Consider the following 13,273-nt stretch of genomic DNA (forward strand, 5'->3'; position numbering starts at 1 on the left):
GTAAAAGCAGGTAAACCTCTCAAGTGATATACCAGAACCTCGCGTACAAAATCCACCTTCACTCTAGTGTTACTAGTTGCTGGCATGTACACACCTACAAAACTAACCCTCCTGGCCCCCCAAAACCCATCCACCCTGACAACCCTCCCACCCCCCCCCCTCCTCCCAACCCAGGATACGCAAAGGACTGGTCTCCTTTACCGCCACAGCCACACCTCCTTTCAACCTCAAAGCATCACATGTAAACAACCTATAACCTTTCAACAACAACTCACATCCTAACCTATGGTTATGTTCCTGCAAAAAACAGACATCAATACTAAATCTCCTCAAAACCCACTCTAACCATACCCTCTTGACCTCGTTTTTAAGACCGTTTACATTGAAAGTTACACACCTGAATTTTACAAGAATGGCGGCTTACCCCTGTGCCGCTGAGGCTTACTTGGTCCTCCTTTCATAGGTCTCGGTTCTTCTCTATCAATCCCTCGTTCCTGCCCTCCAACCCCTCCCTGTCCCTTCCCACCTAGCTTCCCATTGCCCCCCCCTCCTCCCTGACTTGCCTTTGCAACCACAGCTGCCCACATCTTCTTCCCAGGCCTCTGCGCTGGTGTGAGGACCTCGTCCATGTCTGATGCCCCCGCTGATCTCTTGCGGGAGCTACCCTCTACATACATTTCTTCTGCTACCACATCTTCTTGATGGACCTCCACCACCACATTGCTCTCCTTGCGAACCTCACTCAAGTCTTCCTTACCCTGCTTCTGTTCATCCATCACCTTGTCATCACCTGACCTCACATCACTTTCCACACCATGCTCCGACTCTTCCAAAAAATCCTTCAGCACAGCCTCCAAAATCTCGTCCTGAGCCGACTCTGCATTATCTAACGGCCCGTCTGACGGCGATATTCCCTCCCCCCCCGTTTCCACTGGTAGTGTAACACACGTCTCCAAAACCACCTCTGCCCTGTCGACCTCCTCACTCCATAGGCCTGTACCCCGGCTTTCCACTTCACCCGTCATAACATCCGTGGCTTCTAATGGCGTATCCACAGAAGCTGTCTCCTGACGCCTAGGCCCCTGTCTCCTGGGGCATTGTGCCACCATGTGCTCATAAGAGTCACATAAACGGCACGTCTTCCTCTGCCCCGCATAGTGTACAAAAACCTGTGTTCTATGGTTATGCAATGTAACATATGATGGTATCGGTCTCCTCAGGGTCATTTTCAGTGTGAAGGATCCTTCCGGCATCCCCTCATAAGGGCCGTCCCTCCACATTCCCATGCTCGTCGAGTGTACAGTTCCATAACCACTGAACACATCTTGTAAGCTGTATGCTGTTGCCTCAAAAGGTACATTCCTTACCTTCACCCAAGTAAAATACTTAGACACATCATGCAAGCATACTTCCACTGCCGAATTGATGCTCATCCGTCGTTCTTGAAATTCATCTACGATGGTAGAGTAGAAGTCAGCCCTCATGAACTTCACGAAGACCCTTGACATTCCATTCAATGCCACACCATACAGCTCTTCATTGGGGATGCCATAACAGTCCCTGATAATGCTTGGCAGGAGAACGTTCATCGTGTCGTTGCTTAAAGATCCTCTAACCAGCTGAATGCAGACAGTATTTATGCGCCGGTACAGTCGGTCCGCCATCTTGGTGCTAATACTATGTTTTCCTCACCAGGTGGCGTGCAAGAGAACCAGTAGAAGCGTCCTCTCTCCCCGCAGGTCGAGAGACGAATGACTAAATTTAATTGGAGGTATAGTAACCTGCCTGCCGCCCGGTGTGCCGGTGTGTAGTTAGCCGTGATGTTCGATGGTTATACCCCCCCTTCCCCCCCCCCCTTTATGTTCAACTACTCTACTGAGTGTTGGTGAGTCACGTCACGTGACCCACTTTACCTGTATGCTCAAGGTTGAGGGACGAGCAGTGAAGAAGTAGCAGCCAACGAGAACACTCCTGCTCGTCTCTGGTAACTGGCCAAGGTTTATTAGCCGGCCTGGACATATTCTGTTTTATTCTGACTGCTTCCAATTGGGAAACAAGACTTTATACATTAAAGTAATCTCCATTTATATATATGTTATATCTAGGATCTCCTCCTAATTGTCTGTTTTGAAAGCCTTATGTATATGTTGGATACTATAGAAGAAACATGTATTCTTAACTTATATACGATAATTCGTATATTATAACTGGCTTTTGTTATATTATGAATATACTTAATTAAAATTAGGCATTCCGGAGGATCATTATTATTACCCTAACCTCTCTGACCAAAATTGTTATGCTCTAAAAAGAAGGAAATAGTTGTTACAATACTTGGAGTGTAACAAGTGGGGGCCTGTGTCCGGGAGCATAACACTGAATTTCCTTTAAAATGAATGTAGAAATGGCAGAGAGGTTTGAAGATATAACAAAGGAGAAATTACAAAATTTGAAGCTTCAATCTTGTTGGCAATTAGCACGAAGCTTGGGCATAAAATACGACAGGCATTTCACTGCCCAGACAGTCAGATGTATGATACAGAATGTCCTTTTTCCAGATGAGCAGGATCCAGAGACTGAGAATGGAGAAGCAGATATTCCTTCCTTTTTGAATTCTTTTCTACAGACGCCCGAGGCCGAAACTACGACGCTAACAACCCCTACTGGAGACGACGGACATGAACTTCCTGATACTCGGAAACGCTACGCTGCTACAACGACTCCAATTCCATCTCCAAGGACTATATGGGGAACAGAACTCAATCACACTAAAGAAACGGATCCAGGTAAACCATTTACAGATAGTTTTGAAACAGAACAAGAAGTCCTTTTGGATGATGAACACGTTCCACCTCAAATCTCTTTAGCCCTTTTGACTACTATTCAATCTAAGGAGAATTTTGAACGTCTAGAACGTATTTTATTGCTTCAAACCTCCTTTGTAGAAGCCCAGAGAAAGTTAAAAAGGGAGAATTTTGAACGTGAATCTTTGCTTTATGAACGGGAAGTACTGAGGAAGAAAAGAGAATCCAGTAATATGTATACAATCCCTTCATTTGACCTTGGTAAAGCAGCCTCTTTGATGCCTAAATTTACGGAGGATAATTTAGATTCATTTTTTGAAGCATTCGAAAATCAGGCGAAGGTGATGCAATGGCCTCCTAAATATTGGGCTGCTTTAATACATTCATCTTTAATAGGAAAAGCCCAAACCATAACTGCCAACTTACCTTTTGAACAATATTCTGATTATACTCAGGTAAAAGATTGTCTTCTGAAAGCTTATGATTTATTACCTGTCAGTTATTTGAAAATGTTTAGAACTCTGAAGAAATATCCTCAGCAGTCTTGGGTGGACTTTGCCAGGGAAAAGCTCTCTGCTTTCGAGCGTTGGCGTAGGGCCGCGGGAGCCGCCTCAGTCGAGTCACTTTCCCAGCTGATGTTGCATGAAGATCTTTTTAAATATTTTCCAGAGAGGGTGCATACTTATCTTTTGACATTTCCCACTACTAACTTGTTAGATACTGCTGCCCACGCAGATCACTTTGAAATTTCCCATGCTATAACCACAGAAATGTCTAAGGCCCCGGAAAAGAAATCTACCTCCCAAGGTTTTAGTTCAAGATTGACGGCTAGGAAAGCTCCAGCTGGCGAACCTTTGAAGGTGTATTCAGACAAAAAACAGGTGACAAACGGCTCTTTCTCCAGACAGTATCCTAAAGATCAATTACCACTGTGCCTTTTTTGTAAAAAGTTAGGTCATAGACAGTCCCAGTGTTGGCATAAACAGCGGGAAGATAAAACCCAACCAAGAGGGAGATATCCTACCCAGGTAATAAATTCCTCTCGGAAGTATGAAACTCTGGATGATGAATCTCTACCTTTTCAGGCCTCGTCTAGCAGACCGTCTAATAGATGACTTTACCACGACAGTGCTTCAGAAGAAAAGGTCCGAGTAGCTATGGAACCCTACTTTTCCCAGGGGAAGTTCGGACTCTGTAAAGAGAGGTTAGTAAATATCACTACCTTTCGAGATACTGGCAGCTATCTCTCTTTATTAAGATCAAACCTGGTAAAGTTACCTACTAGTAGTGAACCCCGGCTAGACGTATTATTAGAGGCTTACGGAGGCACAATAATAAAGGTCCCTATTATAAGGATTTATGTAGAACTGCCTGGATATGTAGGCTGGATCAATGTGGGACTTTCAGATAAACCTTTTCCCATTGCCGGCGTGGATCTATTAATCGGGAACGAAATTGATCAATTGGAGATACCCAGAGAGCCTCTGGTTTTAGATAATCCTTGTGATGTAAATTATGCCTTAGAAGCCTCTGAGGCAGGGCTAGATTTATTTCCCCTTAATGTGGTCACCAGAGCCATGGCTAAGAACTCTAACAATTTGGATATTCAACAGCCTTTAGAAATGTCCGATGAATTAGGTTTGAACTTCCTGTTTAGCGAAGCAATTCAGTCGAGACCCACAGGTGACAAAGTTTTACCAGTCCCTGCGGACCTAGCTAGAAAATGTAATAAAGAAGAATTTCTTATAGCTCTAAAGGACGATAAAAGTTTAACCAATAAGGATAAAGAGGAAGGTTACCTTTTAGATGAAGACGGTTTTCTTTGGAAGAGAAATAATGATAATGATTTGAGTTCAAAAGGAAACTTGTTAGTGGTGCCATCGTCCTTACGTAATATGGTATTTGAACTAGCACATGATAATCCACTGGGAGGTCATTTAGGATCTCGTAAGACAGAGAAAAAGATAAGGAAATATTTTTTTTGGCCTCAGATGAGGACTTATATTGCTGACAAACTACGGAAATGCCACGTTTGTCAAATAATAGGCAAAACGGCGCACAATCCCGCGTCTGCCCCTTTACTTCCAATAAAATGTCCTGAAGAACCTTTTGAAAGATTAGTTATTGATTGTGTAGGACCGTTGCCCCGCACAAAAAGGGGTAACCAGTATATCTTCACTATCATAGATATGGCAACTCGGTATCCTGATGCTATCCCCATGTCCAAAATTAATTCCAGAAATATAGTAAGAGCTTTAATACGCTTCTTTGCTCAAGTAGGCATACCACGTGAAATTCAATCTGACCAAGGTTCTAATTTTACGTCTAAGGTTTTTAAAGAGGCTATGTCTCGATTAGGAGTAAGACAGATCCTCTCTACAGCATATCATCCCCAGTCACAAGGAGTGCTAGAAAGATTCCACCAAACCCTTAAATCTACTTTACGTGCTTACTGTGAGCAATATTCTCGTGAATGGGACGAAGGTTTACCCTTTCTTCTCTTCGCCCTCCGTGAAGCTGAACAAGAAAGTACTAAATACTCTCCATTTGACTTGATTTTTGGACATCAGGTGCGAGGACCCCTAGCCATATTACGAGATTCTTGGATAGGGAAGAGAGGACCTCTTCATCCCAGTCCTCTACTTTGGAAAGAACCTCTCTCCAAATTAAAAAGCTTAGCTGCCGTGAATCTGTCAGAAGCTCAAGCCAAAATGAAGAAATCTTATGACCAAAAGGCTAAATCTCGTTCATTCTCTCCGAATGAATTAGTGTTAGTTAAAAACTTAATTCCAGGACATTCTTTAAAACCTAGATATTTGGGGCCATATGAAATAGTAGACAAAGAAAATGAGGTGAATTATCTGGTCCGTGAACCAGGACGTCGTAAGAAAATTAAGAGGTATCACATAGATAACTTAAAGAAGTACGAGTCTAGCCTTCTCCCTACTATTATTACCTCTATTCAACCTACATCCACTGAAATAAGGAATGACACTGTAAGGGAAGTAAGAGAATTTAGACTACATAATTCTGAAGTTTTAAAAGAACTAGACCATTTCCTGGAAGTTCTTCCTACCTCCCAAAAATCTCAAATCAAAGAGTTAATCACTAAATATAACTCCATCTTCAAAGATATCCCTACTCCTTGTACATTGGGTTTCCACGATATTGAATTGTTAGAAGATAGTCCAATAAAGCAATCCCCTTACCGGGTCTCTCCTGCTAAGCAAGAATTAATTCAACAAGAAATAAATACATTACTGGAATATAATTTGATAGAACCCAGTTGGACACCTTGGGCCTCTCCCTGTTTATTGGTCCCAAAACCCGATGGTACCGTACGCCTATGCACGGATTACCGTAAAGTAAATTCAGTCACCAAACCAGATGGGTTTCCATTACCCAGGATTGATGATTTAATAGATGCTGTAGCCGGTGCCAACTTTGTGACCAGATTAGACTTGCTGAGAGGGTATTACCAGGTGCCGTTAACTCCTAGGGCCCAAGAGATTTCCGGGTTCGTAGTTAAGAACGGACTATTTACGTATAAGGTTATGCCTTTCGGCTTGTGTAACGCCGCCTCCTCTTTCCAGAGAATTATGAACATTTTAGTCCAACCCTTAGAAGGTGTAGAGGCATACTTAGACGACCTGGTGGTTTTTAGTGATGACTGGCAGTCTCATTTAGAAAGATTAGAGCAACTACTGAAAGCATTGCAGAAATACAATTTCACTGTAAATTTACAAAAATGTGACTTTGGTAAAGCCCAGATTAAATATCTCGGTTTTAAAATAGGGAAGGGACTAGTAGCCCCCGACCAATTAAAGGTCCAAGCTATTTTAAATTTCCCGTCTCCTCAAGACAGGAAAGCCCTCCAACGATTTTTGGGGATGGCTACTTATTACAGGCGTTTTTGCCCAAACTTTGCTCAAGTTGCCTCCCCCCTGACTAGATTGACCAGTCCTAAATATAAATTTAATTGGGACGAGAATTGTGAACAAGCTTTTAAACGTTTAAAACGTTTCCTTTCCTCTGCCCCAGTATTGCGTGCACCCAATTTCCAAATTCCTTTCACCCTCCATGTTGATGCCAGTGATGCAGCTATAGGTGCTGTCTTATTGCAATCCTTCCAAAACGGTAATATTCTACATCCAATATGTTATTTTTCCTATAAATTGAAAGAATATCAAAGATCTTATTCAACTATAGAAAAAGAAGCCCTGGCTTTAGTGTTGTCCTTAGAACACTTTGACGTATACCTCGGTTATACTCCTCATGTGATAAATATTTACTCAGACCATAATCCTCTAACTTTCATAAATTCTATGAAATCAAAAAATGTTAGAATATTACGCTGGGCTTTAAGGATCCAACCTTACCGGATCTCCATTTTTCACATAAAGGGTTCGAGCAACGTGTTAGCCGATGCTCTCTCTCGCTCCTAATATGGCTTAACTACGGAAATTCTTTGCAGTCAAGCAGTTTCTGGACCAGTTCTAGCAAGTGGATGACTAACCTTGGAATGATGTACCTCCATCCCTATACCAGCTGGTTGGTTTCTTCTACTCCATCAGCATCTTAAACGCCGAGATATTTGCTTGTGGGCCGGGGTGTCATGCCCCTATGGTTAACCTTCCTTTAATATTACATTGCGGTCATTTCCTTTAATAGCTAAATTGGAAATGAACGTCCTTGTATTATTAAGATTAATTCTTATTAACAATTATAATTTATGTAACATGGCCATGATAAGTTTAATTGGAGCTATAGTAACCTGCCTGCCGCCCGGTGTGCCGGTGTGTAGTTAGCCGTGATGTTCGATGGTTATACCCCCCCTTCCCCCCCCCCCCCCCCCTTTATGTTCACCTACTCTACTGAGTGTTGGTGAGTCACGTCACGTGACCCACTTTACCTGTATGCTCAAGGTTGAGGGACGAGCAGTGAAGAAGTAGCAGCCAACGAGAACACTCCTGCTCGTCTCTGGTAACTGGCCAAGATTTATTAGCCGGCCTGGACATATTCTGTTTTATTCTGACTGCTTCCAATTGGGAAACAAGACTTTAATGTATAAAGTAATCTCCATTTATATATATGTTATATCTAGGATATCCTCCTAATCCTCTGTTTTGAAAGCCTTATGTATATGTTGGATACTACAGAAGAAACATGTATTCTTAACTTATATACGATAATTCGTATATTATAACTGGCTTTTGTTATATTATGAATATACTTAATTAAAATTAGGCATTCCGGAGGATCATTATTATTACCCTAACCTCTCTGACCAAAATTGTTATGCTCTAAAAAGAAGGAAATAGTTGTTACAATACTTGGAGTGTAACACCAACATCTGAGTTCTTACCTCTCCTAGTGGCCTACGTCTCACCTCTTGGCGCTATAAAAAGCTCCATTCTGTCACTTCATCTCCATATTGTTTCATACTATGGAACAATGCTCTTCTCCAGACTGAGGGACTGACCACCTCAAAACTTTAAGGGTGATGGACTGATTACATCGTCTTCAAGTATCTTCTGCTTCTATCAACTTTTCTGTACTTGACTGAAGAAGCCTACTGTGTAGGCGAAACGTTTCATAATAAAGATACCTAACTGTTGCATATGTGTCTTACCTAACAACCTGTCGGTATTTTATACCATTTTAATGTCCAGTGACTCTCAAGCTGGTCCTAGTGGCATTAAGAAACAGAAGAGAAGAAACCCCAGAAAAGCACTTGGTACCTGAGGTGTTGATGGAAGGGGATTCCCCTTCTAAACAGTAGTTCAATGTCTCTCCTCCTCCAGTCTTCCATACACTAAGAAGAATTGCCAATAAAGGTAAGTGTTATTCTGTTAATGTTTCATTTATCATGTACCATTGTATTGTTTATGTACTACATCTATATTTCACGTAAAAAAAATTTTTGTTTTAATTCTTCTGGGTGTCAGGAACGGATTAATTGTATTTACATTATTTCCTATGGGGAAAATTGATTAAAAAATCATCTATTTCAATAATAGTCCCACTTCCAGGAATGGATTATGGACGACAATTAAGGGACCACTGTATCTGTATAGTGAATGAGGTTCTAGAACCTATTATGGTAGATTCATAGAATACAAGTATAAACAGAATTGTATATCAAGTACTATATACAGTAGGGCCCTGCTTTACAGCGTTTCATCTTAGTGTTCCACTAATAAAGCGATGTCAAATTATGACCAAAATTTGCTATACAGCGAGCGGTCTTTCAAATACAGCATTCCCCGCCCGGTTTGTTTACATTCTCCATGACTAGATCTATTATAAGAACATAAGAACATAAGAAAGGAGGAACACTGCAGGAGGCCTGTTGGCCCATACTAGGCAGGTCCTTTACAATTCATCCCACTAACAAAACATTTGCCCAACCCAATTTTCAATGCCACCCAAGAAATAAGCTCTGATGTGCAAGTCCCACTCAAATCCAACCCCTCCCACTCATGTACTTATCCAACCTAAATTTTAAACTACCCAAAGTCCTAGCCTCAATAACCCAACTAGGTAGACTGTTCCACTCATCTACTACCCTATTTCCAAACCAATACTTTCCTATGTCCTTTCTAAATCTAAACTTATCTAATTTAAATTCATTACTGCGGGTTCTCTCTTGGAGAGACATCCTCAAGACCTTATTAATATCCCCTTTATTAATACCTGTCTTCCACTTAAGAACATAAGAACATAAGAATGTAGGAACACTGCAGAAGGCCTACTGGCCCATACGAGGCAGGTCCCTATCAAAACGACATCTACCCAAAGCTACTCAAGAAACAACTCCCGCACCCACTGACACCAATCAAACCCAGCCCCTCCCACTCATATATTTGTCCAGTCTCTTCTTAAAGCTACCCAAGGTCCTAACCTCTATCAGCCCACTGGGAAGACTGTTCCACGCATCTACAACTGTTAGAAAACCAGTACTTACCTATGTCCTTTCTAAATCTAAATTTATCCAACTTAAATCCATTATTCCTGGTTCTTACCTGGTTCGACACCCTCAGTACTTTATTAATGTCTCCCTTGTTTATGCCCGTTATCCACTTATACACTTCAATGATATCTCCCCTCATTCTACGCCTCTCCAGAGAGTGGAGATTTAAGGCTTTAAGTCTATCTTCATACGGGAGGTTCCTTACACAGTAAATCATTTTAGTCATTCTTCTCTGTATGTTCTCTAATGAGTATGTCCATCCTGTAGTAAGGGGACCAAAACTGAGCAGCATAATCCAAATGAGGCCTCACTAGTGATGTATAGAGCTGCAAAATAACTTTTGGACTTCTGTTACTTATACTTCTTGAGATAAATCCAAGTAATCTGTTGGCCTTGTTGCGCACACTGAGGCACTGCTGTCTTGGCTTTAGATTTCTGCTTACCATGACTCCCAAGTCTTTTTCACATTCTGTATGGCCAAGCTCTACTTCACCTAGATTATAGCTTCGAGGGTTATTTTCATTACCAAGGGCAAGTACCTTACACTTATCCACATTAAACTTCATCTTCGTCTAACAAGTGAATGTAACTTAAGAGTCTTCAATCTTTCTTCATAAGGAAGATTTCTAATGCTATGTATTAATTTAGTCATCATACGCTGAATGTTTTCTAACGAATTTGTCCATTCTGTAATATGGAGACCAGAATTGAGCTGCATAATCTAGGTGAGGCCTTACTAATGATGTATAAAGCTGCAGTATGACCTCTGGACTTCTGTCGCTTACACTTCTTGATATAAATCCCAGTAATCTATTTGCCTTATTATGTATGCTTAGGCATTGCTGTCTTGGTTTAAGGTTGCTGCTCACCATAACCCCCAAGTCCTTTTCGCAATCTGTATGGCTAAGTTCTACATCATTTAACTTATAAGTACTAGGGTTATGGGCACTCCCAAGCTTCAGAACCTTGCATTTATCTACATTGAACTGCATCTGCCACTTTTCTGACCAAGAATAGAGTTTGTTTAAATCCTCCTGAAGTTCCATAACATCTACGTTTGAATCAATTATCCAATCTATCTTTGTGTCATCGGCGAATTTGCTCATATCACTAGTAATTCCCTCATCAAGATCATTGATATATATTATAAACAACAACAGGCCCAAGACTGATCCCTGTGGAACGCCACTTGTTACAGATCCCCACTCGGATTTAACCCCATTTATGGACACTCTCTGCTTCCTGTCAGTGAGCCATGACTCGATCCACGAGAGCACTTTTCCCCCAATGCCATGAGCTGCCACTTTCTTTAACAGTCTATGGTGCGGAACTCTATCAAAAGCCTTACTAAAATCTAAGTAAATAATATCAAATTCTTTATCGTGGTCAACAGCCTCAAAAGCTTTACTGAAGAAAGTTAATAAATTAGTTACACAAGACCGGCCTCTTGTGAATCCATGCTGAGTATCATTAATCAAGCTATGCTTATCGAGATGGCTTCTTATAATCTCAGCTATAATTGACTCTAGTAATTTGCCTACAATTGAGGTCAGGCTTATTGGGCGGTAATTTGACGGTAACGACTTGTCCCCTGTTTTAAAAATATGAATTACTGGCAGTTATATAGGCTTCAGTGGATAGGGACGGGCAGCAGACGAGGGCATAGTCACTGACGCCTATATAACCGCCAGTCTTCTTGCCTTTGCTCCAGATTCTCCTCCACCACGATGTTGTGAACACTAACTCCAAGGCTGAGGGACTGATTACCTCATCTTTTGTATATAGTTCTACTGTCTTCCTATTATGTCCTAGAATCTGTATTGATAAAGCCACTGGATGGCGAAACGTCTACAATAATGATATCCAGATGTTGCACATGTGTCTTAACTTTCAGGGTTTCCGACATACACTATAGTACGGCTTACGCACCATGGTCATTGATGTACTAGAACGCCTAAATTCTAGCGCCTTCAAATCTAGTGAGAGAAAGCTGGTAGGCTTACATATGAAAGAATGGGTCTGTGGTCATTGTGCACAGTATAAAAAAAATCCTGCAGCACACAGTGCATAATGAGAAAAAAAAACTCTGACCATGTTTTGGTTTTAAAATGGTGACTTTGCAGTGTATTTATGGAGGAATTCTAGTTTTACTGGTCTCATTTTATAGAATGAAAGACATATTATAGAAATTGAAATGATTTTGATTGGTTTCATAATGAAAAGTACCTTGAAATTGAGCTCAAAGTAGCAGAAATATTCAATTTTTACCAAATTTCAAAAGTAAACAAATCATGCCAAGCATCCAATACATGTCAACTGGTGAGTCCAATATTCTTTCACAAGTGCACTGATATTATTTATACCATTTCTACACCATTTCTTCACTAATACAGTAGTCTGCATAGCAGTAAATATTCTATTTTTTGCGAGAATAAAAATTCAATGGAAATAAATGGTATAAAATACCGACACAATGGCAATATAAACACAAATGCAGTATAATGTGATCCTTTATTGACTACGTTTCGCCCACACAGTGGGCTTTTTCAAGTCACAAACAGAACTACCTGGGGTGGAAGGAACGCGAGTATTTATAGTCCGGCTGAGGTCAGGTGAAGAATGCTGCATCTGATGATGTACCGAGTGGGGTTATAGAGTCTAAAAACTTGGGTAGCTTGGAAAGGAGATTGGATAAGTTTGTGAGCAGACCTTCTACAGTGTTCTTATGTGGGATAGCGATGAAGAAAGTTTCTTGGCAAGTGGTTCAGCTAAGTTATAGAAGCCACTATTCTGGTTGAAGTTGTCGGATATAGAAATGAGTGATGATTCCAGGATTCTTCGGTATTGAGTGTTGTCTTCTGTGGCGATAAGTCTTGAGTTTCTGTAGTTTATCAAGTGGTTGTGTGAATTACGGTGTTGTACGCAGGCATTCCTTGTGTCGTCAGACCTGCTTGCGTATTGGTGTTCTGAAATACGTGTTTGGAGGTCCCTTGATGTTTCGCCCACGTATAACTTGTTGCAGTCATTACAAGGGATTATGTATACCCCTGCAGAGGATGGAGGCTTGTCCTGCCTACTACTGGTGATGTCCTTGATGGTCGTGGTTGTGGAGGTAGATACTTGGAATGATGTTTTGGCAAAAATGTTGGAAACATGTTTGGCAATGGAGTTGGTGGGAAGGACTATGTATCTCTTCTCGGCAGTGTCTTCTCTGGGTGTGTTGAAGATGTTTAATGCTCGCCGTCTGCAGTCTCTGATGAAGTGACGAGGATAGTGGAGTTTAGAAAATATTTGTTCAATTATAGTGCATTCTTCCTCAAGGAACTCGTTGCTGCAGATTCTGAGTGCACGCAGGAAGAAGCCTATAATTACACCACGTTTGGTTTTGGTGTCGTGGTGAGAGTAGAAGTGGAGAAGATCGTTTTGGTTGGTGGGTTTTCGATAGACTTTAAAACGAAGTTCGTGGTCAGCTTTGCAGAGCAGGACATCAAGGAAA

General features: G+C 41.3%; 1 protein-coding gene across 1 annotated transcript; it reads left to right on the forward strand.

The window, feature by feature from the left end:
* Window positions 1-2,139: 2,139 nt before the first annotated feature.
* On the forward strand, window positions 2,140-8,059 carry LOC138855379 (uncharacterized). The gene is made up of 2 exons (XM_070104510.1): window positions 2,140-4,008; window positions 7,279-8,059. The coding sequence occupies exon 1, from the start codon at window positions 2,393-2,395 to the stop codon at window positions 3,917-3,919; it is 1,527 nt and encodes a 508-aa protein (XP_069960611.1). The 5' UTR covers window positions 2,140-2,392; the 3' UTR covers window positions 3,920-4,008; window positions 7,279-8,059.
* The last annotated feature ends 5,214 nt before the right edge of the window (window positions 8,060-13,273 follow it).

This window comes from Cherax quadricarinatus, chromosome 92, assembly GCF_038502225.1.
Source record: "Cherax quadricarinatus isolate ZL_2023a chromosome 92, ASM3850222v1, whole genome shotgun sequence".
Taxonomy (NCBI): domain Eukaryota; kingdom Metazoa; phylum Arthropoda; class Malacostraca; order Decapoda; family Parastacidae; genus Cherax; species Cherax quadricarinatus.